At 40.0% G+C, this 24,929-nt stretch overlaps 1 protein-coding gene across 4 annotated transcripts in view; it reads left to right on the forward strand.

Moving 5' to 3' along the window:
- The first annotated feature begins 587 nt into the window (after nucleotides 1-587).
- LOC116040155 (Fanconi anemia group A protein) overlaps nucleotides 588-24,929 on the forward strand; it is a 30,077-nt gene continuing 5,735 nt past the window's right edge. For all 4 annotated transcript variants that reach the window (XR_004897769.1, XR_004897770.1, XM_031285404.2 and 1 more), the window contains exons 1-33: nucleotides 588-842; nucleotides 1,229-1,341; nucleotides 1,731-1,827; nucleotides 2,227-2,381; nucleotides 6,780-6,875; nucleotides 7,559-7,632; nucleotides 9,044-9,153; nucleotides 10,426-10,536; nucleotides 10,730-10,793; nucleotides 11,479-11,591; nucleotides 12,252-12,328; nucleotides 12,981-13,122; nucleotides 13,674-13,807; nucleotides 14,804-14,914; nucleotides 16,072-16,167; nucleotides 16,416-16,478; nucleotides 17,133-17,221; nucleotides 17,344-17,404; nucleotides 17,528-17,577; nucleotides 17,904-17,974; nucleotides 18,966-19,064; nucleotides 20,001-20,134; nucleotides 20,270-20,340; nucleotides 20,600-20,699; nucleotides 20,898-21,085; nucleotides 21,224-21,320; nucleotides 21,557-21,760; nucleotides 21,952-22,025; nucleotides 22,236-22,364; nucleotides 23,047-23,125; nucleotides 23,224-23,399; nucleotides 23,783-23,888; nucleotides 24,065-24,124. Coding sequence is in view for 2 of the 4 variants with exons in the window: in XM_031285404.2 (XP_031141264.2) it covers nucleotides 770-842; nucleotides 1,229-1,341; nucleotides 1,731-1,827; nucleotides 2,227-2,381; nucleotides 6,780-6,875; nucleotides 7,559-7,632; nucleotides 9,044-9,153; nucleotides 10,426-10,536; nucleotides 10,730-10,793; nucleotides 11,479-11,591; nucleotides 12,252-12,328; nucleotides 12,981-13,122; nucleotides 13,674-13,807; nucleotides 14,804-14,914; nucleotides 16,072-16,167; nucleotides 16,416-16,478; nucleotides 17,133-17,221; nucleotides 17,344-17,404; nucleotides 17,528-17,577; nucleotides 17,904-17,974; nucleotides 18,966-19,064; nucleotides 20,001-20,134; nucleotides 20,270-20,340; nucleotides 20,600-20,699; nucleotides 20,898-21,085; nucleotides 21,224-21,320; nucleotides 21,557-21,760; nucleotides 21,952-22,025; nucleotides 22,236-22,364; nucleotides 23,047-23,125; nucleotides 23,224-23,399; nucleotides 23,783-23,888; nucleotides 24,065-24,124 (3,417 nt within the window). In the remaining 2 variants the exon portion in view is untranslated. The remainder of the gene's footprint in view (nucleotides 843-1,228; nucleotides 1,342-1,730; nucleotides 1,828-2,226; nucleotides 2,382-6,779; nucleotides 6,876-7,558; nucleotides 7,633-9,043; nucleotides 9,154-10,425; nucleotides 10,537-10,729; nucleotides 10,794-11,478; nucleotides 11,592-12,251; nucleotides 12,329-12,980; nucleotides 13,123-13,673; nucleotides 13,808-14,803; nucleotides 14,915-16,071; nucleotides 16,168-16,415; nucleotides 16,479-17,132; nucleotides 17,222-17,343; nucleotides 17,405-17,527; nucleotides 17,578-17,903; nucleotides 17,975-18,965; nucleotides 19,065-20,000; nucleotides 20,135-20,269; nucleotides 20,341-20,599; nucleotides 20,700-20,897; nucleotides 21,086-21,223; nucleotides 21,321-21,556; nucleotides 21,761-21,951; nucleotides 22,026-22,235; nucleotides 22,365-23,046; nucleotides 23,126-23,223; nucleotides 23,400-23,782; nucleotides 23,889-24,064; nucleotides 24,125-24,929) is intronic.

Below are 24,929 nucleotides of genomic sequence, written 5' to 3' on the forward strand. Positions count from 1 at the left end.
AAGTTCAGGGTGAGTTTCAAAACTGGTTTATGCTTAATGTTCCTCTCTATGAGCACAGGGAATGTCATCCACCAAGTTCACCAACTCACTTCAATTACCAGAGCCTACTTTTGAATCATTACTTTTCAAAAATTGAATTTATTAAACATACAAAACGATTTGGGGTTACAAAAATAAAGGTATTGGCTACTAAGTTTAAAACAAAAAAACAGAGGGTAAAGACAACATTTGACAAATTGAGTAAAATTCAGTTTTAACTACATTGGAGCATTCAGGCATAGGTCCTATACTGTCTCTAACTGACTGGCTGTACTATGGCTCTGATTGGTTTACGAGATACCATGCCTTTTTCTATGGTTTTGCCCATGGATGTATAAAGAGAACGCGTTCGCCCCGAACCTCTGAGGGTAAATTCTAGACATAGAGATCGGATCCGCTAGACGTGTCGATGTCACAGGACGTGCCACGTAGCCCGCCTTATTCTGCCTTATTCTGCCTGTGATTGGCTAACCCTGGTATTCTACCCTAACCCTAACCAATCCCCACTCCCCATGCCTTAAGCGCAGTGCATGGTCTTTCTTGATTGGCTCTAGCATAGACCAATGGGAGAGAAGAGCGCGATGGGAAACATGGAGGAGAAAGTAAACCAAAACAGCAGCTACAAAAAGCTAGCCAGAGAATTGATACTTTATTTCTAAAGCTACTATTAACATATTGTTTTCAGACTAATTGGCTTAAACGTCGACTAAAAGTGTTGATACGTTACGATATGATAAGTAAAATGTCTCTGAGTGCAACGTGTGAATCGGTTTCTCAGAAAAGGACTCTGTCGAGTCTCCTCGGTGAGTGACATATACCGAATTAACGCTACGTTAACGTTAGTATGTATGCTTATTGAGCACTATCTTAAACAATACGTGAATACAGTCTAAAATGAAAAAACACTCAAACCTGTAGTCGTTAAGTTAACCACATTTGGCTATTAGCGTTGAAATGTTAAATTGGCAGCTTTTTAAGTGGAGTTTGGCGTGACCCTTAATACAGAACCAATTATATGTACTTAGGTATATGTATTTAAATAGAGTAACGTTATGTCATCTATCTAATCATGCTTTATGTTGGCCAACATTTGGTTAACTTGGCCAACTTCAAAGTAAACACTGTTATTACGATAGTAAAACTGTGTCCATATAGACTTGTGATCGTTGTCCTGCTGTTGTACTCCCAGCTGGTCGTGTGGTTAAGAGGCTGAAGCAGGAAGATGGGCAAAAGCTGCAGGAGGCAACAATCCAGCTGTTGGAACAGCAGCAGAACATCTGCAGTCTACTCAGGGAGGTGGGGGTAAGTGAGTGGACTTTAGGATGGGGCAGAACTTACTTGTCTGCACGGCCAATGAGCAAACATTAAAACATTATGATAGTGACATTTTATACTAATCTGTGGACTGAGAAAGAACCCGTAAAAACTGACAGTGTCATGACTGTCAGATGAAGAGATAAATACACTGTTGCAAAAGAAATGCTTCTAAATGGGCCAAGAACGCAAATTTCTGCTAGTGCTTCTTGGTGAATTATACATGTATGATACCTTTTAAACATTTTGGAAATCTGCTTCTATCATCAGAGGGGGGGGGGGACTGATGATGATGTAATATGTTCATATTTAATAGTTGCTGATCTTTCATTAATATGTCGTATTTTTTACTGTATTTCTTTTACACTTTTTTGTAGAATCCAGATCTGTGCAACATTTTCTGCACTCAGAATGGAGAGCAGAAACAGTCAGAGTCTGAAGGCATCTCATCTGCCGTTGCAGTTTCACTGCTGGGTGAGTGAGTGTTTGATACTAAGTCCCAGAAATGGTGTCTTGGTGTAATGGTGTACATCTATTTTGCCAATGTACCAAAGTTGACACACTCAGAAGCCCAGAGACACCTGCTGCTTTACACATTATTACAAAACAAGCAGTGGTAAAACTATGAAGAAAGAGAAACGTGTTTGTTGTAGGTTAGGACTTTCCAACATCTCATATTTGAGTCAGCTGCTGAATGGCAGACATGACCAAATTCCCATAATCTTTTCATTACGCCCATCTTTGTTCATTTTTTGTCTTCTGGACAACTATCAGTTTGTCAGATTTAATTTGTTGGCATATATATATATATATATATATATATATATATATATATATATGAACTACAGGATGTGTTGTATTGTGTGTGGACAGTGTGTGAGCTAAGGCATCAGGCCTTGCAGCTGGGTGTCCCGGTGGCAGTGCTGTCAGTGAAGATGATGCTGGAGAGACTGATGGAGATCACTGAAACCGAGGAAGCGAAGGAGGAAGAGGACAAAAGAAGTGGGCTTCTCACTTCCTCTCAGAGAGTGAGTATCTGACAGTAAGATTTGATGTTGACATAATCCAGGGTCAGTACCCTCATGCAAAAAAATATGAATTCACAAATTGTTAAATGTGGACCATCAAAACTTTCACCAGGCTGAATCAACATGTCGTTGGTTCAGTAAGTTAGTGCAAGTGTAATGGGTTAGTATATCCACGACGATTCATTTAGGGGATTAATTCGCTGAAATATTGTGTTCTAGGTCTTAAATAATTTTAAACAGGTCTTAATTTTCCTACGCCCATGCAACGCTACCTCTAATGCTCTTTTTTATTATTATTCCGTGGTGTTGAAGTTCTTTCTTTCTCTAGTCCAAATATAATTTAGCTGTATTATAACTACAAATGAGACCAAGATGCTACTTATATTGCAGCTTTCGTGTTATCAGCGGGAGTTTTTTTTGGATTGTACCACAGACATACAACAGATTTTATTCTTCAGCTATGGGGAAGTGCAAGTTAAGCGATACATAAAAAAAAAAAAAAAACTGAATTTAGGGCTTAGTTGATGTTGTGATTAAGGTCTTAAATTTTATTCATAATGGTCTTAAAAAGGTCTTAAAAAGTCTTAAAATGGACTTGGTGAAACCTGCAGAAACCCTGTCAAAACTCTGCAGGGTAAATCCAGACAGCTAGCTAGACTATCTGTCCAATCTGAGTTTTCTGTTGCACGACTAAAACTACTTTTGAACGTACACATGTTCCACCAAAACAAGTTCCTTCCCGAGGCTATTTTACAGAGGCACCGTGGCTCCGTCCGGAGCTTAGCCCCGCCCAAGACGATTGTGATTGGTTTAAAGAAATGCCAATAATCCAGAGCACGTTTTTCTTCCATCCAGGAATGCTGTGTTGAGGAAGGTCTGGCAATGCGAGACTAGTGCAAGTGACACTAGGACTATTGTGTGAGAGAATATGTAAATATGGTTAATAGGTGTGGCAACAATCGCTTCAGGGTGTCGGGTCAGGACACTACTTCAATGTTCAGGTGAGAGTGTGGGAGAAAGGAGATGCAGAGTCCAGGGCAAAAGCAAACCTAAGCTAAAACATAGCTAACAAACAGCATGTATAGAGCAATATTAATGGTTAACAATAATAACTAGAATGCAATGAGCTCAATTAAAGATTAGCAAACACAAAGGCAGTCGTGTAAGCTATATAAATGACAGTCATTATATTAATTATAACAAGCATTTAAACAGAGTAAACAACCGAAATATTCCGTGCACGACATAGAAACAATAGCTGACTATTACAGGCTAGCGGCTAGCTCTGAATCCCATCGTTAACAGAAACCTAAAATACATTCGGCTAATAATAGGTTGCTTGTATCACCTACTTGTGCACTAAAGTTTAGAAAATTCTGTTTATTATTATTTTTTTATTTCCTGCTGACGTCCAGCAGAAGAAAACAAACATATACAACACGTCTCCTTTGGCTTTCAGCATCTTCAGTCTACAATATTAGTATTGGCTTTTAAAAGCCCATATTAGTTTTAATTTATAAAGGTCTCTGACTAACGCTGCGTCAGTATATTATGTCCTTTCTCACATTTAGGACTACTGGTCAGACCATAGTGTGTCCCAAATCCTCTTATTACACACTAATTCTAAGCAGTTTTTTTTTTAGGAAATGTGACAAAATGAAGTCTACTGAAAGCAGCATACTAAAATGCGATTTCAGAGTCAACACTATTCTCCCACAATGCAATGCACAAAGGAAATGGAGGAGCTGCTTCGTGGGCTTGTGGTGAGACAGCCCTATATGATGAAACAAAAACAAAAAGAATATTGAGAAAGACATCTTGCCTTCTCTTCGGGGTTTAATTGGCAGTGACATTTAGAGGTCGACCGATAGTGGATGTTACCGATAGTGATAGCTAGGTTGGGCCGTATTTGCCGATAACCGATTAATCGACCGATAGTATTTATAACTTATACAGTTGACAAAATACATACATTGTTTCAAAAAAAGTCCAGACGCTTTTGCCAATAATCAAAATAATAATGTCATATTTATTGATATTACACCCACAGCAATGCTACACAAGCATGTGTGTTGTCTAAAACAGTTCTCCTACATATTTGGAGTCATCCAGTGCAAAAATAAACATAATGAGCATTATAATTCATATAAAGGACAAACAATCTCAAAACAGTGACGCCATTCTTCTCTGTAGAACGGTTTAGAACGGTAACAGACGAGCTCTGACCTGGAGGGATCTATCTTTCCCACTTTATACTATATATATATATTTGTTCTCGCTTGGATGCCCATATAAGGCGTAATGTGTGACGGACCTGCCTTCCCATTGGTTGAAAACATAAACAAAGGCATCATGGGAGATTCCCTTGTCGGCAGCACCTACTGTCTATGGGTAGCACGGAGTTAGCGGCAGAAATGACCGAAAACGTGATGAATTATGGACATCAAGTGGATAGATCTTGGATGTAACAGTTTGGATTTAATGCTCAACAACCCTGAAAAAAGGCCCAAGTTCCAGGCTGGATAGAAAATCACCTGTAAAGGCTAGAAAGACACCAAAGACACCAGAGACACCCCCGTGACGGCTAACTCGTTAGCTTTTAGCTGCAGCAATCAGTAAGTCTCTACATTTAACTGTTATTAAATGATCTAAATATGAATCAGAGGTGCCGTTTGGGATCGTGGACGATCCTTTAGGGTTCTGATTCTGACATTTGGGTCAGACTTGCGTTTATTTTTGTCTGTGTTTTAACCGCTTGAGGTAAGTTAGCCTACTGCTAATGTTTAGCGTCATCTCAGCCTCGAAAGCAAACAAACATACTGTTGTGCTGTTCTTTCTCTACTAATGCAGCATCTATTCAACAAATTAATATGTACTGTATACATACCTTTTTGCTGTCGATGCTTTAAACGCGCATCTGATGTCAGCCTTCTCCACAGCATGTTCTCTCCGTGCAGCGCGCAGTAACACATGTCGAAAATAAACAACACCAGGCATCAGTGATAGTTTTTATTTCGCCCCTAGAGGCCGCTACTGTAATGCATGATGCCAGCAGACCCTTCTCAGCTCTCGCGTACTGTGTAATGAATGACAGCGCGCGCCGCTCCAGCAATGGACGCAACCATCGGTATGGATTTTTGCCGATAACGATAGTTCCACCAATCAACTATCGGTGCCGATTAATCGGCAAAACCGATGAATCGGTCGACCTCTAGTGACATTCACAGTTTCAGTTTGTTTGACGCACAATGTTTTACTTATTCTGTTATTTATTTCTATAAATTTGGACCCATCTAAAGATTAATGTGGTTAGGACTATGTGTTTTTTATGACTGGCTGTGCTTGTTCTGTCTTTTTTCTGTTAATTCTTCTGCTGTTCTCAGGTCTCCATTTACGAAAAGATCTTGATCTGTAAACAGATTGCCTAATTAGATTAAATGTTATGTATATAATATGCAGTTTTGCTGAAAAGATGCCAATAAATCAGCATCTGATTTTTCAAAATAATGTCACAAATTCATTTCTATTATAAAGGTCAGCTACACCTTTTAGTATAGTGTCTATAGCATGATGAATGTGTGCCTTTGTATTTTTTTCTGACTCATCGTGGTTGCGTCATGCACAGTGACTTAGTGTTTTCTTGTTAACTTCTCTGGAGCCACAACTTCACTGCTACGTCACTTCTGCATATTGAAAATGTGCTGCAGATCTGTTGGCAGAGGTTTCATATTTTTCAGCTACAGTGGCAGCCACATAAGTCTCCACCCTGAGTTTCGCTTTAATTACTGCAGGATTCTTGTTCAGAGTACAGAAAGCATGTCAAATAACATGTCACCAACCAGACTGAAAACTAAGGGGGACTGTGCGGCCGATTCCGGTAATGGCCCCTCGGCTTTGGAACAGCCTTCCCCCTCAGTGTGAAATCGGCTGACTCCACTACAGCTTTTAAACGCCTCCTTAAAACTCATTTTTATAAGATGGCCTACACTTAACTATGTCTTCTCTTCCATTCTCGCAACACTGCATATTTCCACTTTTTGCTGTTATGGTTTTATTTGAATTTTACTGTCATTTCCTATTTAAGTGATGTTTGATTTGTATTATAATTTTGGTGTTTTTAGATGCATGTCCATACATGTTTCTGTTATTGACATTCTATCTTGCACTTTCCCTGTTTTATGAAGTGCTGCTTGTTCTAATTTGTGTATGTCATGGGGGGTTAGGGGGGCTTACATGGGTTACTGATTCCACATTTATATCCTGTAAATCTTTTAATCTAGAAAATAATTTGTGCTTAATGCTTGAAAAGTGCTATATAAATACAATTATTATTATTATGATTATTGTTAATAAATATGACGTATATTATAATATAAATCCCATCCCTGTCCTCTCTAGGTCCAGCTGTGTCTCCTGCTGGAGTCCAGCAAAGAACTGCTGTCACAGGGAGCCCTCTGCCCTAAACTGCTCTGGCAGGAGTACAGAAGAGATCAGGTGTGTGTGTGTGTGTGTGTGTGTGTGTGTGTGTGTGTGTGTGTGTGTGTGTGTGTGTGTGTGTGTGTGTGTGTGTGTGTGTGTGTGTGTGTGTGTGTGTGTGTGTGTGTGTGTGTGTGTGTGTGTGTGTGTGTGTGTTAGAGAGACATACATGAGACCTAAATACGGTATTTACTTCTCATGTAGTCTGGATCAGACAGTTTACTTATTGGGATAGTTCCAGCGGCGCCGGAAGTCCTGCTGGATGTCGCTCACTCTCCGCTTTCTTTGTGTTTACATTAATCTGGTCGCATCGAGGAGCAGCAACTGGAACCTCCGAGCTACAAGCTGAAAATGTCACGTTTTGAAGAAAATTTGGATCGTGCAGTAGGGCAAGCCTGCTTGGTTCTTTTGGGAAATGATTGTAAACATTTACATTGGGTTTTGCCCAATTTGTAATTCCGTGAAGTTACTTTAAAAATGCCTTTGTTTAGGATTTTCAGTCTGAGTTCTATACAACTGAGTCAAAGAAACAACACAACTAAACAAGTTAAGTTGGAAAGAAAAAGAAAAAAGCAGTCATTTTCACATGCTTTATTTATCCCTTTACAATTGGTCTAAACTGCCACAGTAAGAAAACCCCAGCTTGGCTTTCTTATATAATGGATGTAGTAAGTTCAATATTTAATGTGGTGTTTTTACAGAGGCTACCAAAGCTGGAGGTGGTGTACCATCTTCACTTTCACAACATCGTCACTCTGAAGTACATCATAGAGAGGTAAGAAACATCATTTTTTTTCAGTTCCTTTTTGGGGAAATTTAGTTTGTGCCACCTTGTTAGGCAACAGGGTCGGTCAGCTGCTGTGGAGCCACAATAGTCTCGAGCATACAGAGATTAATATCATGCAGCTGTTGGCTGCATAAGATAAGGCAGATAAGTATTATACTTTAATATTTTTACTTCTACAAACATTATGGAAGTGTAGAAAGCCCTTAAGGATTTGAATCTTATAATTAACTGAATACATCATTTTGAAATGTAACCACTTCTGAAGAACACGTATTGTTGAAATTAAATTGGCACTCAAACTTTAACTTTTTAAAAACGTTTTTTTTGGGTTGAGTAACAAGTTCTTCAATTTAAAAAACATGATTTTAAGTCAAGCACCAAAATCAGGTTGCTCAAATTGGATTGATTTGCTCAAATTGGATTGATTAAATTCAAATAAACAGAATTTATGATGAAAAATTAAAACTTGAACGTCCAGACTACCAAGAATAAATCAGACCTCTGTCCTATCAGGATATATTCTCAGTTCAGATCCTGGATTTTCTATCTGAATGTGTGAATCCTCCTGGTTATTTCAGAGATAGCAAATCAAACTACATGACTTCATGAAGGATGTTTTTTAAAAGTAATAACATTCAATACTACAACAAAAGTTAGTTTTGTTGTTACAGTGCCCTTGTGTGGATGTTGTAGGGGCCGTTTTTAATTGTTTTTTTAATTGTTGAGTTCAGTTCACAGAATGATTTAAATATTAACTCCACACAACAGAGTAGGTTTTTCCAAGTCACCCTGAGTTTGAGGATAGTGAATGTTTGAAGCATGGCTGACATCTACACATTTCTGCAGGAAATGAACTGTAACCAGGGTTTCCGTAGGGTCTTTAAAAGTCATAAAAAGTCTATTTCAAAATAAAAATGTTAGACCTTTAAAACGTCTTAAATTCGCGGAAGTATTGTGATCTAGATCTTAAATAATTTTAAACAGGTCTTAATATTCCTTCGTCCATGTAACACTACCTCTGATGCTCTTTTTTATTTTTATTCTGTGGTGTTGTAGTTCTTTCTTTTGTAGTTTGAATATAATTTCGTTAGGACTACACATGAGACCAACATGCAACATATATGGCGGCCAATCAGCTTTCATGTTATTGGCGCGAATCTCTTTCGGATCGTACCACAGACATAAAACAGACTTTATTCTTTAACTTTGGGGAAGTGAAAGTTTAGCGATATTTGGCTTGAAAAAACTGAATTCAGGGCTCAGTCTATGTTGTGATAAAGGTCTTCGATTTCATTCATAATGGTCTTAAAAAGTCTTGAATTTGACTTAGTGAAACCTGCAGACCCCCTGTTTAACCTTTCACTCAGTCCTGCCCTCCTTTTGCTTTTCCTCCATGTAGTGATGAAGGAGTGAAGCTGTGGTTGGTCTCTCAGGCGAAGGCTCTGTGCGGTTGGAAGCCTCCACAGGGAGAAGAGGAGACCAAACAAGTTCAACAGAAAGTGTTGTCAAGTAAGGACACAGATTTCTCTCACTCGTCTAGTTTTAGTTTACAGAATTGATCCTGATCAGCATGTCACCTTGAATTTAGTTACCCTGGAAACCAGTTTCATCATAAAATACAATCAGAGTGATAAAGGCTCTGTTAGAGTAAAATACAGATCTGCCACCAAGGCCAGATTTAAATGGCTCGCACCTGAATGCCAGCTGCCCTATTTCAACTGCTTTCCCGTTTCTTTTCAAAGTATGAAAAAAATCCCAAAACAAGGTCTCAGAAAATCTACACAGAGTCGAAGTCAGATGAGAAAAGAGTTTAATTGTGCTCGAAAGAAACCAACACAAAAAAACCAGAGCAAGTTCCGGAGGCTTACTGAAGATCTTTGTCTCGTGCTGCCTTATATCCGCCAAAAGACAGACTTTCCCCCAGAAAAACCCTCCAGTAACCACCTTCAGAACATGCGGTGTAAAATTCCAATTGGCTACTTTTGAGTCTAAAGACCCTCCTTTTGGGGAATTCCTCTGGTTGAAAAAAAAGTGAGTTGTTACAACCTTTCTTTTTAGTAAACTCTGTGAACACAAACAATGTTCTTAATGCTGAGTTCATGTGTAGAGCCCCTGGTGATGCGTGGAGCAAAGTCTCATGTTGTGTTGAGCCTTCTTAGTGTTTTAAAAATAGTGATTTTGATGCAATGATCATAGTAGTGCCCCTAGCACTCCCATTCAAAAGGACATTTGACCGAAAACGAAAGAAAGGTTTTGACAACTCACTTTAGCAGTTGGTTTTTCCGCTCGCCGCCATCTGGTCAGTCAAAAAGAGTCGATCTCCAAATGCGAATGAATGGACTCCATAGGAGGAAATGTCATTCCTATATGAGGCTCCTTTTTCAACTACAAGGTCAATATTGTTTTTCACTAATGACAAAACAACGAATTATCCGTGCATTTATATGGAACTAAGCTTTAGGAGCTCTCCATCTTTACTCTCCTGCCTGTTACGTTGCATTCGGACCAGCACATTAAAAACAGATAAGCAATAAAGCCAACACATAAAACGAGCATATTAAAAGCAATTAAAAACAAAACCAGTAACTATCAGGTGAGAAATGTACTTGGTAGAACAGGTCACTTGCACTGCCAGGGTTACGAGTTTTAACTGCAACCACCCAAGCTACAAAAAGAAAATGCACTCATGGTATCAAGTACACTGGATAAAATGTTCACCAAAGGACATATGCTGCTGCTGAGGATGATGCCAATTCAAGATCTTCTGTGTGTTTTTTTTAGCTGTGGTTGGAGTCTTGTTGGGAAGTGGCTTTGAGCTGAGCCAGGAGTCAGCAGCTGCAGACAGGAGGATCTCCCAGCTCTGCTGCTCAGTGCTGGATGACATGCTCTTCTGTGAGTCCCACTTAACCCTGTCCTGTGTTGATGAAAAATTTAGAAAAAGCACTTGGACTCACACCTCTGGACCCTGAAAGCTATTTTTCTACGTTCTACTTTAACTGCTAAGATGTCTAAGTGTCATTTTAGTACTTTTCCTTTTTTGTCTTGCTTTTTAACATTTCATTGTCTGTCTGTCTGTCTTCTTCAGGGCTTCTAGACACTGTGGAAGAGGGTCTGACGCTGCAGTGTGCTGGAGCAGGATCTGAGCTATGGTTCTTTGTTTTTTATTTGTCTTATTATTTACCTCTATGAAATCAGATCAGGTCTGGTTGAGATTGAAGTCTCTGTCTGAAAAAAGAGACCTGAAAACAAACGTTACTGCAAGACGTGACAGAGAACATACACAGAAATTTGGCAAGCTATAAGGGCATCATTTAGTTATACGAAATAGCAATTTTAGACATCATGAAACATGTTATATTCTGTACAAATGCCCAAAAATCACTGAAAAGGACTGAACATTCAAATTACAGCGAGTTATGCAGGCTACACCATTTACATGTACATAGTGTCAGAGTTGTCTTTTATAAATAGATGGATGGACTTTATTAATCCCAAATTGGGAAATGAACATGTTACAAGCAGCAAGTTACAAGGACATACACACATACTCACTCACACACATACAGAAAAACCAAGAAATATACTAGAAATAATAAATAAGATTAAAAAAAGATAGCAGAGTATAAAAAATACCACAACTACTGACAAAAAAATATATACTTAGGGATGAAAAAGAATGTACATGTATATACAAATGTAGAATAAAATGTACAACCTTTTTCTAGGTCATTTTATCTGTAATGAACAAACAGTGTGACCATTGCCTCAGCACCTAGAGCATGTATGCTGTTAGATGCCTCTGTTTCTTACTCCTCTGCCCTGTGTTTTGTACAGGATTCAGATATTTGATGCTTCACTGTGTGGAGTTTCAGTGTCAGTGGATACCCTTCGTTGTTTCTTCACACACTCCCTGACACAGACTCTCACTTACAAGCCTCGACTAACAGGTAAATACTAGTCCTAGACCAATTTTAACAGCTTGATGCTGTTTTTACACGTTTCAAATTGAGCTGTATACACACTAATCTAGTGTGTCAGAAATGTCAGGTTTGGGAAGACTTTGAAATAAGTATCCTGATGTACAGTGCATTAGGGGTGGGAATCACCAGAGGTCCCACGATACGATATTATTGCGATTTTTTTTTTTTAACATATTGCGTTATTCTGCAGTATATTGCAATTTATGACCGTTTTTTCCAACGTCAAATGTCAACATCAGTTGGATCTAAAAAGAAACATCCCTCTGTGTTCATCTCACTTTAATTTTATTGCTAAAATGGGATTGTCAAGCAGACAAACTGAGCAACAGTGTCATGAAAACCTGTCACAAATGTTGTATGTACCTGACAAACTGAACTGTTTTGTATTACAGTCTAGTCAACCTTAATTGTTATTACAGCAATTGATTTTTATTATTCTAGTACCAAAAAGTTAAAGTCTCATGTGCAATTTATATGATAAAAGATTTTATATTTGGTTTTGTGTATCGATACGGTATTGCCACGAAAAATATTGCTATACTATGCTGTATCGATTCCCCCCCATAGTGCATGATTTCATAATGATAACTAAATCTGAAGGGTAACAACTACATCACATATCCACAGTGTCTGATGCCATCACTCTGCAGAACGAGTGGACCTTTGCAAAAGCAAGCCGGTTGTTGACCTCTCTTTTCTGTAAGGTAAATGTAGACCAGGTTGTACACATTCACATAAAAACAAGCTTTTACACGTAATAGGGTGTAGGTACAATAAACTGTTTATTCTAGCTTATCAAAGAAATATTCTCTGCTCTCAGTCTGTTACTCCTGCCTTTGGATTTCACAGCCATCTGTGGATTTTGGTCTGACAGATGACTGTTAGCTGGTGTCCCTGCAAGTGCCTGACTGCTAATATCTGTGCTGTGCTATGCAATTTTCTTTTATAACATTTTAATTAAGTGAAACTGCACATAATTTCAGCAGCAACAAGCATCACTCCTCTGCTGCTTACACAGTCAATGCCATTTCTGTATTTTAAACTGTAGACAGATGCAACAGCAGTCACGTTGCTTGAGATGTACAGCCTTCGGCCCAGAGGAACATAGCATCGAGAGTATTGATTTATCTATTATGATGCTCTTAGCGGCAACAAACAGCTTGCATGCTAGTCTGTCAGTCACCCCCTGTGTGACCCTCCTGTTCTTTTTTTAGATTAGCACTTTTGTATGTGGTTTCAAAGAGCTAAAAAGCTTACTTTAAGTGATTTTTGTGTGTTCAGATCTGTGGTTGGCAGAGTCTATTGTAATGGAACTAACAGTAACTTGTCCGTATTTTTGCTGTGTTTCTGTAAAAGCTGGCTGTGATCTTCAGTGTGGAGCAGCTGCTGTGTCACCTGCAGCAGGTTTTGGAAACCCACGAGGTCAACTGGAAACACGTCCTGTGCTTCCTCTCCACTCTGCTGGTGTACAATCCCTGTGCCCAGAGCAGCCTTAAAGGTAAACACGATGGAGCAACCGGGGCCCGGGTGCCTGTTGTGTTGGATTCAAAGTGCCAATATTATGAGCTGAGAATGCATTTGTTTCCAACCGTACTTATGTAAGCACACAGTCTCTTTCTGTATTTCTGTCTCTCTCTCTCTCTCTCTCTCTGTCTCTCTCTCTCTGAAGGCTGTCCTACCTTACCCACAGTATCTGCCTAATCTGTTTATTTTCTACTTGTACCATCATTTATTCTGGTCTGAAAGGGTTTTGAGTTGAAATGTTAATTTTATGTTATTACCCTACTTGTATATACCCTGTATTTATCCGGTACCCTTTGTGTACATATTTAGTTTTTGTGTCAGCACTAGAAAGTGTTTATTTAAAATGTGTCTGAATAATCCTATAATGGATGGGCCGTGTAAGCGGCCACACACGAAAATAAACAATTCAATTAATTTATATATCAGACTAGTGTATTGATGGAAATCAGATGTAAAAGGGACTTCTAGTCATATTGAGAAGAGTGTTAAAAGGTCCTTTCTGTTGTGTTTCTGTGCCTCTACCAGAGCTGCTGTCCAGACTGCTGAGCTCTGCATTTGAAGGCTATGACCTGGAGAACATGATAACTGCCTTCCTCTTGGCTCGACAGGGTGCACTGGAGGGACCGGGCATCTTCCCTTCCTACAGCAGCTGGTTCAAGGTTTCATACTGGCTTTTCAACACTAAATAGTGTCCATAGTCTATAGTGTCTACACCACATGACACAAACGCCTTTACTGACACTCAGGATAATACAACAAATACTTGTCAAGGTGGACAGCCAGTGTAATGTTGAGTAATTGTGCACTTGTGTAATTGGCACTCTGCATTATATATCAGAGGTGAGTGGCAATGGTGGGCACCAGATGTCGTTCTTTTTATGTAGACAATTTTGATAGGTTTATTCGGTCAGTTGTATAACATGTTCTTTAATGTGCAGTAAGTGCGTTCTTACTTTTCCAGACTGTTTAACAAAGGTGGATTGTGTGCTTGTGTATAGTCTATATCCATAACGTTCCACTTCCGGGATTGCTCCGTTGCCGCCGGAAATTCCCCTGGATCTCTATGTCACTCTATTCGGCCAGGTGTCCGTCACCTTCCTCTGTCTCTGTGTCAGCGTTCTAAACTCTAGTGGATTTGTGAGGTCTATGGTTAACTGCTCCTCAGATCTCTGCAGGGTAAATCCAGACAGCTAGCTAGACTATCTGTCCAATCGGAGTTTTCTGTTGCACGACTAAAACTACTTTTGAACGTACACATGTTCCACCAAAACAAGTTCCTTCCCGAGGCTATTTTGCTGCGGCACCGTGGCTCCGTCCGGAGCTTAGCACCGCCCAAGACGATTGTGATTGGTTTAAAGAAATGCCAATACACCAGAGCATGTTTTTCTCCCAGCCCAGAATGCTGTGTGGACTAGCCAGACCTTCCTCTACAGAGCTGTGGAAGAATGTCTGGCAATGCGAGACTGGCTGTGTATATTATTAGGGTTGTTGATCAAACCAACGACGCAACAAGATCATGAGATTGTCTGTTGTTGCAGTTTGTTCTTGTCACAGATAGAGGACAGTAGAGCTAAATATTTCTTAATGCACCTTGAAGTGTTTTTTTTTTTATTTATTTTTTTAACTCGTAGCGTTATTCTTTTCTGCCTTTTCAGATGTCTTTCGGTGGAGGCAGTGGCTACCATGCGACCAGTAAGAAATCTCTGGTTTTTCTGCTGAAGTTCCTGTCTGACTTGGTGCCCTTTGAACCCCCACAGTACCTCAAGGTGACGTTACGATTCTGCATATGTCTCTGTTTCTGAAACATTATTATTGATTCATTTCACGAGACATAAGATACATGGTGTCTTTTATATTAGACAATCCTTTAATGATCCCCATGGGCAAACCGGTTACTAAAATGTACTAAATATATGCAGTATAACATACCATAATTACTTAAAAAACTTGTACACAGGAATATGACTTCATACCCACTATACAGTATGCAGCAGTTTAGAAAGTAACAAAGTTTTACTCATTTTTAAGTACTTGTACTAAGTACTTTTATGCTACTTTATACTTCTACTCCACTGCATTTCAGAGGGAAGCATTGCACTTCTTACATTCATCCGACAGCTATAGTTCCATGTTACTGTTCAGATATAAGAAGATTTTTTTGGATAAAATACGATAAGTTTATAACATACAATGAGTTTTTAAAAACCAGTAGTTCTCAACATTTTGGGTTTATGATCCCTTAAAAAAAAGTGTCAACCTGGGGCTCATTGTCTTGTTTTCCAAGTCTATAAGTTGTTGTTGGTATATGGTTTTGTATAAGGAACTAATCAAGGTTCAAACAGGAACAATTATTCAGTCTGAAAGAAGAATACACACATCTGTAGCAGAACGTTGTTTTTCTCTAACCCATTAATCATTTTACGACCCTACAGATTTATTTTGTAACCCTTTGCAGGGGGCCCGACCCCTGGGTTGGAAATCTCCGGACTAAACTACCCAAATCCTACTTAGACATTTTTGCAACAGTATTAACAATCTAATAATGTGATTATGTTTCAGTCACAAGGGATGTCTTACTGTGTATTGAGTTCTTTTACTTTGATGCTTTGAATGTGTTAACCTGCTAATACTTCTGTTCTTTTACTGAAGTTATAATTATATAACTTCAGTAAAAGAACAGAAGTATTCATTAGACTGCATGACTTTAACTTGTACATGTAATGTTTTTTTTTATAGTTGTATTGGTACTTTTACTAAAGTAAAAGATCAGAGTATGTCATCCACCACTTGTCTGCAGTCTGTGCTGGACTAGAAAACCAAAGCAGTGGCTGAAAAATACAGTTACAGTGTAAGCTGTAAGAAAACACTAGCAACGGAGAAATGATGTGATTTTCAACACCTCCCTGTCATGTTCACCTGGTAGGTTCACATCCTGCAACCTCCATATGTACCCGTGAAACACCGCAGCCTCCTGATGGAGTACGTCTCTCTGGCCAAGACCAGGCTGGCTGACCTCAAGGTAAGAGCGGAGGGTAATAATGAATGGTCCAAGAAGAAGGAGTTTATCCTCAGTACATCATTACTGCATTATTTCAGTACTGTGTGTGTGTGTGTGTGTGTGTGTGTGTGTGTGTGTGTGTGTGTGTGTGTGTGTCTGTGTGTGTGTGTCTGTGTGTGTGTCTGTGTGTGTGTCTGTGTGTGTCTGTGTGTGTGTGTGTGTGTGTGTGTGTGTGTGTGTGTGTGTGTGTGTGTGTGTTACACATGCAGGAGCCAGTGGAGGACATGGGTATATATGAGGATGTTTCTGGTGCAACTGGAGCATCATTGCAGGTAACAGTGACGCCCAGTGGTTTGATTGTGTAATGGCCAATTGGAAATGGTGAGGGATGTCAGTAAAGAATGCCCTTATTTTGATATGGCTCTTTAATTTACTGAGCTCAGGAAAGTGACAGAGATATTAAAAACAAACCTCTCATGCATCGTGGTTAAACTAAGATTTGAAAACCGGAAACCTCAGCAGCTGGGGCAATTATTAGTGATGCAGTAAATTATCTGAATCAACTCTTTTGCCGATGTGATTATTTTATGCTGTATTTAAAACATTTTTCAACATTCTGGTTCTGATACTATTCTTGAGTTTTGTTTGCAATATCAAATCAATCAATACTTAAACATGTTTTCTACAAAGCTTTGAGTTTCATTTAACAAGAGAAGTTGTTGTTGTTCTTAAATGGTATCTTATTACAAGCAGCTGTACAATAACTTTGCCTTACTAAAATTGCCAAAATTCAGATCAGACATTTGATGCCAACTTTGAGCACTGAACAGTTTTTGAGACTAGATGCTAGAGACATATTTCTGACCTAGCCCTAGTCAGAGCACTTTGATTTATTCATAGGAAGCAAAGTTTTTATTTGCATCAAAATGTATATTAAGATACGTATCTGAACAGTATATAACAGTATAATGTTTGTGTGTTTGCAGCCCCAGTGCCAGGCTGTCCAGGATGTGGAGAAGGCAGTGTCTCTGTTTGAGAGCACAGGAAGAATCTCAGCCACAGTCATGGAGGCCAGGTATTCAGTCACATTATCACCTTACCTGCAGCGCTTTCATAAAGTACATCACAGGATATGAAGGTCCTTAAAACATCAGACAGAGACATGGACAGTTTCCTGACACCTCTGTCCCCTCACAGTATTTTTCGGAGGCCGTATTTCCTGACACGATTCCTCGCTGCTCTGCTGACACCGAGGATAGTGAGCTCTTTCACCTTACTATTATGCTTTGTTTAATCTACACATTCTCAGATGTGAAGTTCTTTTGTCACAATTCTTCACATCACATGCATGAATTGAAGTTTACCTGTCTTTCAATTCCAGCTTCCTGTCAAAGCTGATGCTCGGATGAGTTTCATAGAAGCTCTGAAAAAGTGAGTTATTATCAGAAGCTTGTAAAATGTGCGTTATAGCTCTTTCCCTCCACCAACTTTTTAGACTTGAGTTTATATAATTTTATCCTGTAGTATATTTATTGTCTAAATGTGTTCTTTTAACCCTTGTGTTGTCTTCCCATCAACCATCACGTTCGGTAGAAAATGTATTTTAAAAAAAGAAAACGTTACACTTTCATAAGGTTTTGAATTCATAACGCGAGCTCCGGATGACCTTGGTCCGGACTTTGAGAAGCCCTGCTTTAGAATAAAGATTATCTGTGATTATTTAGTATATTTTCACTGTTATGTTTGTTTGTTTTCAGGGCAGATAAGATTCCTGCTGCACAGTATTCATCTTATGTGGAGTCCTGCCAGAAACAGAGGCAGCAGGATGGTGGGTCATTCGCTCATTTATGGTATACTCACAAAAAGAACCATCATTTATTTCTTCTATGCACTTTATTTTTCAAGTACATGAATCTGATTTAGTCTAATACTAAACTTTAAAAACAAACACATAGAAAACAGTACACAGTACATAAAATAAACTCTGTGGCAAACAAAACTTTATGATGGACAAGCAATCGATTTAGCAAGATAATCTTTACAAATCAACACCACTTTTATGATTTTTTTTTTAAGCATAAATGCAATCGCCCAAAGTAAAAAGCTAATGTAAACCACCACTAGCTTCCATCCGTTTCCAACTGATTTCCTGTGTTCGGCATGATGGCGTTTTGTAGTCTCATATAGCCACTTGTTAGCAACCATCTTTTTGAAGACATGCACAAGCTACCATATTCACGAATGCAGTATTTACTGCTGTATTTTATGTCAGAACACAAGGTGAAAATCTCTTAAGCTTGTGCTAACCACAGAGCTTATTTCGGGCATCTTACAAAAAAAAAACCATTCTCTTTTCTTATCATGAAAAAGATAGTCTCGCTTTCTGGCTAGTCCACACAGCATTCCTGGATGGGAGAAAAACGTGCTCTGGTTTATTGACATTTCTTCAAACCAATCACAATCGTCTTGGGCGGAGCTAAGCGCCGGTCGGAGCCACGGTGCCTCTGCTAAATAACCTCTGGAAGGAACTTGTTTTGGTGGAACATGGTACGTAAAGAGGCGAGCTCTGGAATTAAAATGGCTGTCGAGTGTGCGATGAGAATTTTACTCCAAAAAATGAGGATGTTTTCTGAATCTACTGGACTGTAGAATGCCAACACAAAGAAAGCAGAAGGTGAGGGTCTTCTGGCACAACCTCCGGCTGCACCAGAACGATCCCGTAAAATAAAAAAAACGTCGTCGATATATACTATGACAAAGATAAATGTAAACATAATAGAGCAACTCATGAGTGCATTTACACTGTGTTTTGTTTTCAGGGAGTGCATTGTGTCTGGACATTAATGATGATCCTCTGGAGGTCCTGAAGATTCAGCTGCAGGAGTTCACAGAGCTGGTTGTTGAGGGAAATGACGGAGGTAGGCAGATATCGAGGAAGGGGACACACAGTGCAAACACAAACACACACAAATGTAGTATTCCAGGGAAAAGACTTTTGCCGTTATGCGATGAGAAAACCTTTAATGGTAAGTACACACTCGTGGACTTTTTCTGGTCCTTGTCATTGCGCTGCTCAGGTGTAAACAGAATCTGAGATACAAGTTTATTAAGAGCAAAAAGGGAAATGCTCCAGCTTCATGTCTTCTTTGTGTTTCTGTGTTTGTATGGTTTTTTTTTAAATTGTTTTTTAGTTTTGTTGGTTTGATTTGGGGATGTGTGGCAGTCTAATTGTCAGGTGTGTTTCCGGTGAGAGTTCCATACTTTCAGCTAGTATTCAAGTGTGTGCTCCTTAAATACAGCTAGTTGTGAAACATCTTCAAATCAAGCCAATAGTCAAAGTTTCCTACGTCCAGTTATTGGTGTGTTTTTTTAATTTTTTATTTATTTAGCACATTCTGTGGGACACTTTAACACCCTTCAAACACAATCATTTGTGTGTATTCTCCAAATGTCTTCAAGTGTTTTTAATGTGTGTTCCCAAACCAAGCTGGTCAAGAACGGTAGTTATTAAAAGTGCCTATAATCGATATTTATATTAACAATGTACTGTATTAAATGACACTGTGTAATGTGAGAGGCATCACTTGTAGTGATGAACCTACCGAAAATTGTCACCCGACTCTGCAGCTCCCCAGCTTTATGGAGCTTTGTAGTGAATTTCAGCTTATTGTTCAGCTGTCCGGCGAACAGATTCACTCTCACCGCTCTCACAGTCGCTGTCGAAGCGTTGGAAGTTCTGTTTCCTCCACAGTATGTTCAGCCATGTCATGTGGCACATCCCCTAACTCAGAAAGACCTACTACACTGTGCGCTGTCTCATTTCCATACCTGTCTTGCTGGTCATGTATCCGCAGAGATGTCGGCCCAGCTGTCCAGGATCTCACACACTCTGAGTGTCATCTTTCCTGGCCGTCCTGATGAGCTGATTGGACAGACAGTCATCACAATTCACTTAAACACCCCTCCATCCCCTGAGCTCCACGTCAAAGTATGCACTGATGAAATTCACTGTCTTGTCTGTTTTCATGTTTTTATATTGCCAATTCTGCTGTTATCAGTGTTCTGTATGTCGGTCGGTCAGTAATAATAGGTATTTCTTTAATTGTCTCCCTTGTGTTCTCAGGTCATCAACATGATCCTGAGAAACTTCTGCCAATGCATGTTGGACGCTTCCAGAGCAAACCCTCCTAATAAGTGAGTGATACAACTTCTCAAAAATAAATGATATTATTGCCAGGGTTTGATAAATAAAAAAAAAAGCTGACAAATGTATTATTAAGTGGCCATTCACGTCCGTTTATCTGCATACAGCACAGGGTGTGGAACAGGCACCAAAGTCATTAAATCCAGTTTTCAGTGCACAGGTCTGGAAATGAACAGATTCCATATGTGTTATGAGGTTGCCTCTTTCTTTCTGATGTGCGCCTCACCAGATATTTTTCCGTCTCCCCAGACAAAGTCTGTGGGCCTCCAGGTTTGTTAGTGTGATGCTTGGTAACACACAGTTCCTCTCCAGCCTTATATGCAGACTCTGGGACCTATTTCATAACCAGGTACAAACATCCATATTTTAACGCACTTCTCTTTGCATCCGTCTTTTGCTTTGTGTCTCATAACTCTCTCTGTTTCACATCTTGCCTGGGGCTTTTCAGTTTTCGACTACATTAAAATCACTTTACCTCTTTATTCCTGAATGCCAATTAAACCAGTACATTCACTCGTCAGCTTTACTAACTTCTTCTGTAAAAAAGGGGTCGTCGCTGAGTGCTGCCCACTTACTCGGCCTGGCAGCATTAGTGGTCCATCTCCACGCCTCCATGTCCCACAGTCCTCTGGTTCAGCTGGTCCCGCCCATTCTGCCTACGCCAGTACCTGTTGGAGAAGCTCTCAGCTCGGCGCTGGTCTGCAGCACACATGCTGACATGCTCTTGTGTGTCAGGTGAGGTTTCTTGTGCAGTGGGACAGTGACAAACGTGAACCTGACTCATTAAGGAATTGAACGGTCTTGTGTTGTGAGTATGTGATACTGGCACCTGGCCTGGCTGCCACCGTGACTCACAGTCTTGTTGCTGTCCAGGTTGTGTGTGGCAGCTGTGTGTTATGGGATCTGCAGAGGGGACTCACTGCCTCAGCAACAACAGCAGGACTACATTCTCAACAGCCTCTATAAGAAGGTGTCTTTCTCTCTTACTTGCCATAATGTCATCTAATCATGTCATGAAAGAGCCACTTTTTTCTTGTGTGCTATTTTGAATATATTTGTTTTTGTATGTATTGTTTATGTCATATTAATGTTCAATATGTTTATTTGTTTATGTATGCACCAACCACCAAGGGAAATTCCTTGCAAGTGTAACTCACTTGGCAATGAATCCTTTTCTGATTCAGATGTAACTGTGTGTTTGTTTAGCTTCTGTACCTCATCCCAAGACTGTTGCCTGAAGCCAGAAGAACTGCCATTACTGCTGGCGGTCCAGTTAGTGAACACCAGGAGGAGAAGCTACCCGGCCTGTGGAGCAGTGTCACAGACACCAACAGCACCTGGATGAAGACTGCTTGGCATCTGTGGAGGCACCCAGCGTTCCATCAGCTCAAACACACGCCACAGTATCAGGTGAAATGGGTTCACTGGCTTGTATGAAGCCTTGGCTTCGTAAGTGCTGAATGGTGTAGCTGTAGAATATTATGTTCAGTGGGCATCAGAGAGCAATCAGTACTACTTTCACCTGCATGTTAAATGAAACTGATTGATGGATTGATCTTATTGACAAAAAAAAGTAATCCTCAACCATTATGTTTGTCAAGTTATTTTTCTCAGAATGGCTGGCTAATGAGCTCAGAGTACACAGAAGTGAAGACGCCCTGTCAGACCCAGAACGGTAAGACACACGCGCGCACACACACACACACACACACACACACACGCACACGCACACAGTTACATCAAAATCAGGATTTATTGCCAAGTACAAGGAATTTTGCCTTGGTGGTTGGTACATACATGCACAAACAAACATATTAAACATTAACATGAAAGCACACACAGACACACAGACTCTCACAGGTAACACGTAACTGTGTATGTTTAGTCAGGAGTACCAGCAATGGGCCTGCCTGGAGCTCTACCTGTCTCGTCTGGAGGAGCATGGAGGCTGTGGAGGAGACATGAAGAAACTCTTCTCTCATCTGCTCAATGCCATCATGGACCAGCAGTTAAGGTGGGTGTACATGTTTTACAAAAAACATACATTGACAAATGTATAAAATGCTAATAGTTTTATTTCTATTGTGTAGCTGACTGCTATTGGCTGGTTTGTGTGTCAGATCTTTTCGATAGAAGGAAGGATACTATAGAGGTCAGCATTAATAACATCTGAAGCGTATGCAGCTTATTGTTAAGAGTGCAAGGTGAATTTTACAGTGGTTACAGTCATTACTCATCAGGTGTTTAAAAAATAAAAAAAAGTCCAAAAGCTGTTCCTTTTACAAAAAAAGTGCTCAAGCATATAGGCACAGCCTCCAGTGTGAAGACAGTGCAGGCAGAGCGGATTGTCCACTGATCACAGCGTTGGTAGTTCGATCCCTGGCTGCAATGCATCAAAAGCAACCTAATAACAACACACACACGTGCTGAGGAAGGCAGTGCCTGAAACGTCTGGGTTTAATAATAAAAATAACATGTAAGAAGACAATTTGTGAGTACTTACTTCCCTAATCCTTATATGATAATACAATAGTCTCTGTTGTACTGAAGCACCCTAAAGGACTCAACAAGTAGAGCCTGTTCATTCCTTTGTTTAACATAATCATAAAATAAAATAAAAACCTGTAATAAAAAGATGTAAATAAATTTCCACCTTTAGTAAAAATGTCACTCTTCTGTGTATTTTATGTGGATAGTGACCGGAGCCTGGAAAAGCTAGATTACAGAGGGTCAGATACAGGGACCTGTCTGCCAGACATCTTGTCCAGGTTACAGGTGTGTACACTGCATATATGCTGTTCCAGTTCATTGGCCTTATGATGTGGCTCTAAATGCATTCATAGTGAAAAATAAAAAAAACTCTGTGTGTGTAGGAGCTTGTCTACGAGATGGAAGTGACTAACCTCTCGGGCAGCCGCAGAAGCACAGCTGATGTGTGCGACTTCCTCTTTACATTTGTGTCTGAGAGATGCTCCTCCACAGTGACCTCAGCTTCACCGAGCATCAGCACTGAGCTCAGCCTGCAACACACACTGAACACATGGAACAGGTACACACACACTTCATTTTTCATTTATTTGACAGCGACAGTGCTCATTAATCAACAGCATAGTAACTGTAAATGAGCCAGAGTTAGCTCGGCAGGCTAATTTTCATCCGTTTCATCCGGTAACTGGCCAGTTTTAAAATGGCAACCTAAAAAAATAAAATACAAAAAAATGACATAAAAGCAACATACACAGACCAACATTCAGACAGGCACAATGCACAACAAGTCATAAACAACACATCGGACAGCAAGCAAAAAACCAAGACAAATCTGCAAGCAGGCAGCAAAACAAATATATATATCAGCTCTATCATTTAATGTATAGCCACTGAAAATGTGTGTGTGTGTGTGTGTGTGTGTGTGTGTGTGTGTGTGTGTCACAGAGTACTGCTGGCTCTCCCAGCAGTGTTATTGATTAAAGTAAAGTCTGATGGGGGGAGGGCGACTCTGGAGTGCAACACGCTGATAGAACATGTCAACCAGCATCAGGTGAGCTGCAAAATTATTTTTCTAATCAGATTTTAATACATTTCTCTTCCAAATCTGATCCACTGTTTGAAAAAGTGCAGTGATTGTGTGTGATTAATGTCCTTTTTTAGTCAAATGGACTAAATAGTGCTCACGTCTTTCTTTGTCTGCATTCCTCTTCTTCTCTTCAACAACAGAGGAAGGTGTGTTCTCCGGCCGGTTTGCTGTCCTGCCATCTAACAGCACACCTCCTGAGAGTGAGAAACACTTCACTGAAAATCTAACTTTAAATTTAGGGCGTTTTCACACATGAAAGTCCGAACCAAGGTCCGGACCAAGGTTCATGTTTTTGTTACATTGTCTACATTTGATCCGGTAAGTTTTGGTTTCACACTGCAGTTATGCAAGCGCACTAAAGATCTCTACGTGACAAAACTACGTCCTGCGGTCATCACATACGTGAGCTGCGTCTCCAGATACTTATAATTGATTGGTTTGTAGACGTGCTTCCCCGTCTTCTCGTCTCCTCTCTCTGGGTCGGAGTTTTTTCAGCTGACTGCTGCTCTCCTCTACTGCCGCGGCTCTTTTTGTTTTGTTGTGATGTTGAGAAGCAAGACACTGGAACTTTCTGGAGAATTTATTCAGAGTCAAACGGAAACCTACACTGTACATTTTCTACCACTTAACAAATAAACTGCTGATGTATTCTCTGCTCTGATAGCCGACAGCTGTCTGCTCTGAGCGCATCCACCGTCACTCTCACTCTCTCATGTAGCCTCCACACTAAGCACCGAGCTATTCCTTAAAGGAGCTATTCCCCGGTCTTGTAACACAAGGAGAGCCTGCCAGAGCTTCTTGTATTTGGTCCAAAAGTCCGAACCATCCAAAAAATGCTTTCACACTGTAAACGAACCAGACCATGGTTCAGTTTGGTCCGGACCGAGACCACCTCTTTTGGTCGGACCAATATTTGGTCTTTTGATCCGGACCGTGGTCCGGGGGAGGTTTCACACCTCTAATTTTGGTTCGGATCAAACTGAAAAGTCCGAAAGTCCGGACCAA

This window comes from Sander lucioperca, chromosome 7 (genome assembly GCF_008315115.2).
Source record: "Sander lucioperca isolate FBNREF2018 chromosome 7, SLUC_FBN_1.2, whole genome shotgun sequence".
In the NCBI taxonomy this organism is placed as follows: Eukaryota; Metazoa; Chordata; class Actinopteri; order Perciformes; family Percidae; genus Sander; species Sander lucioperca.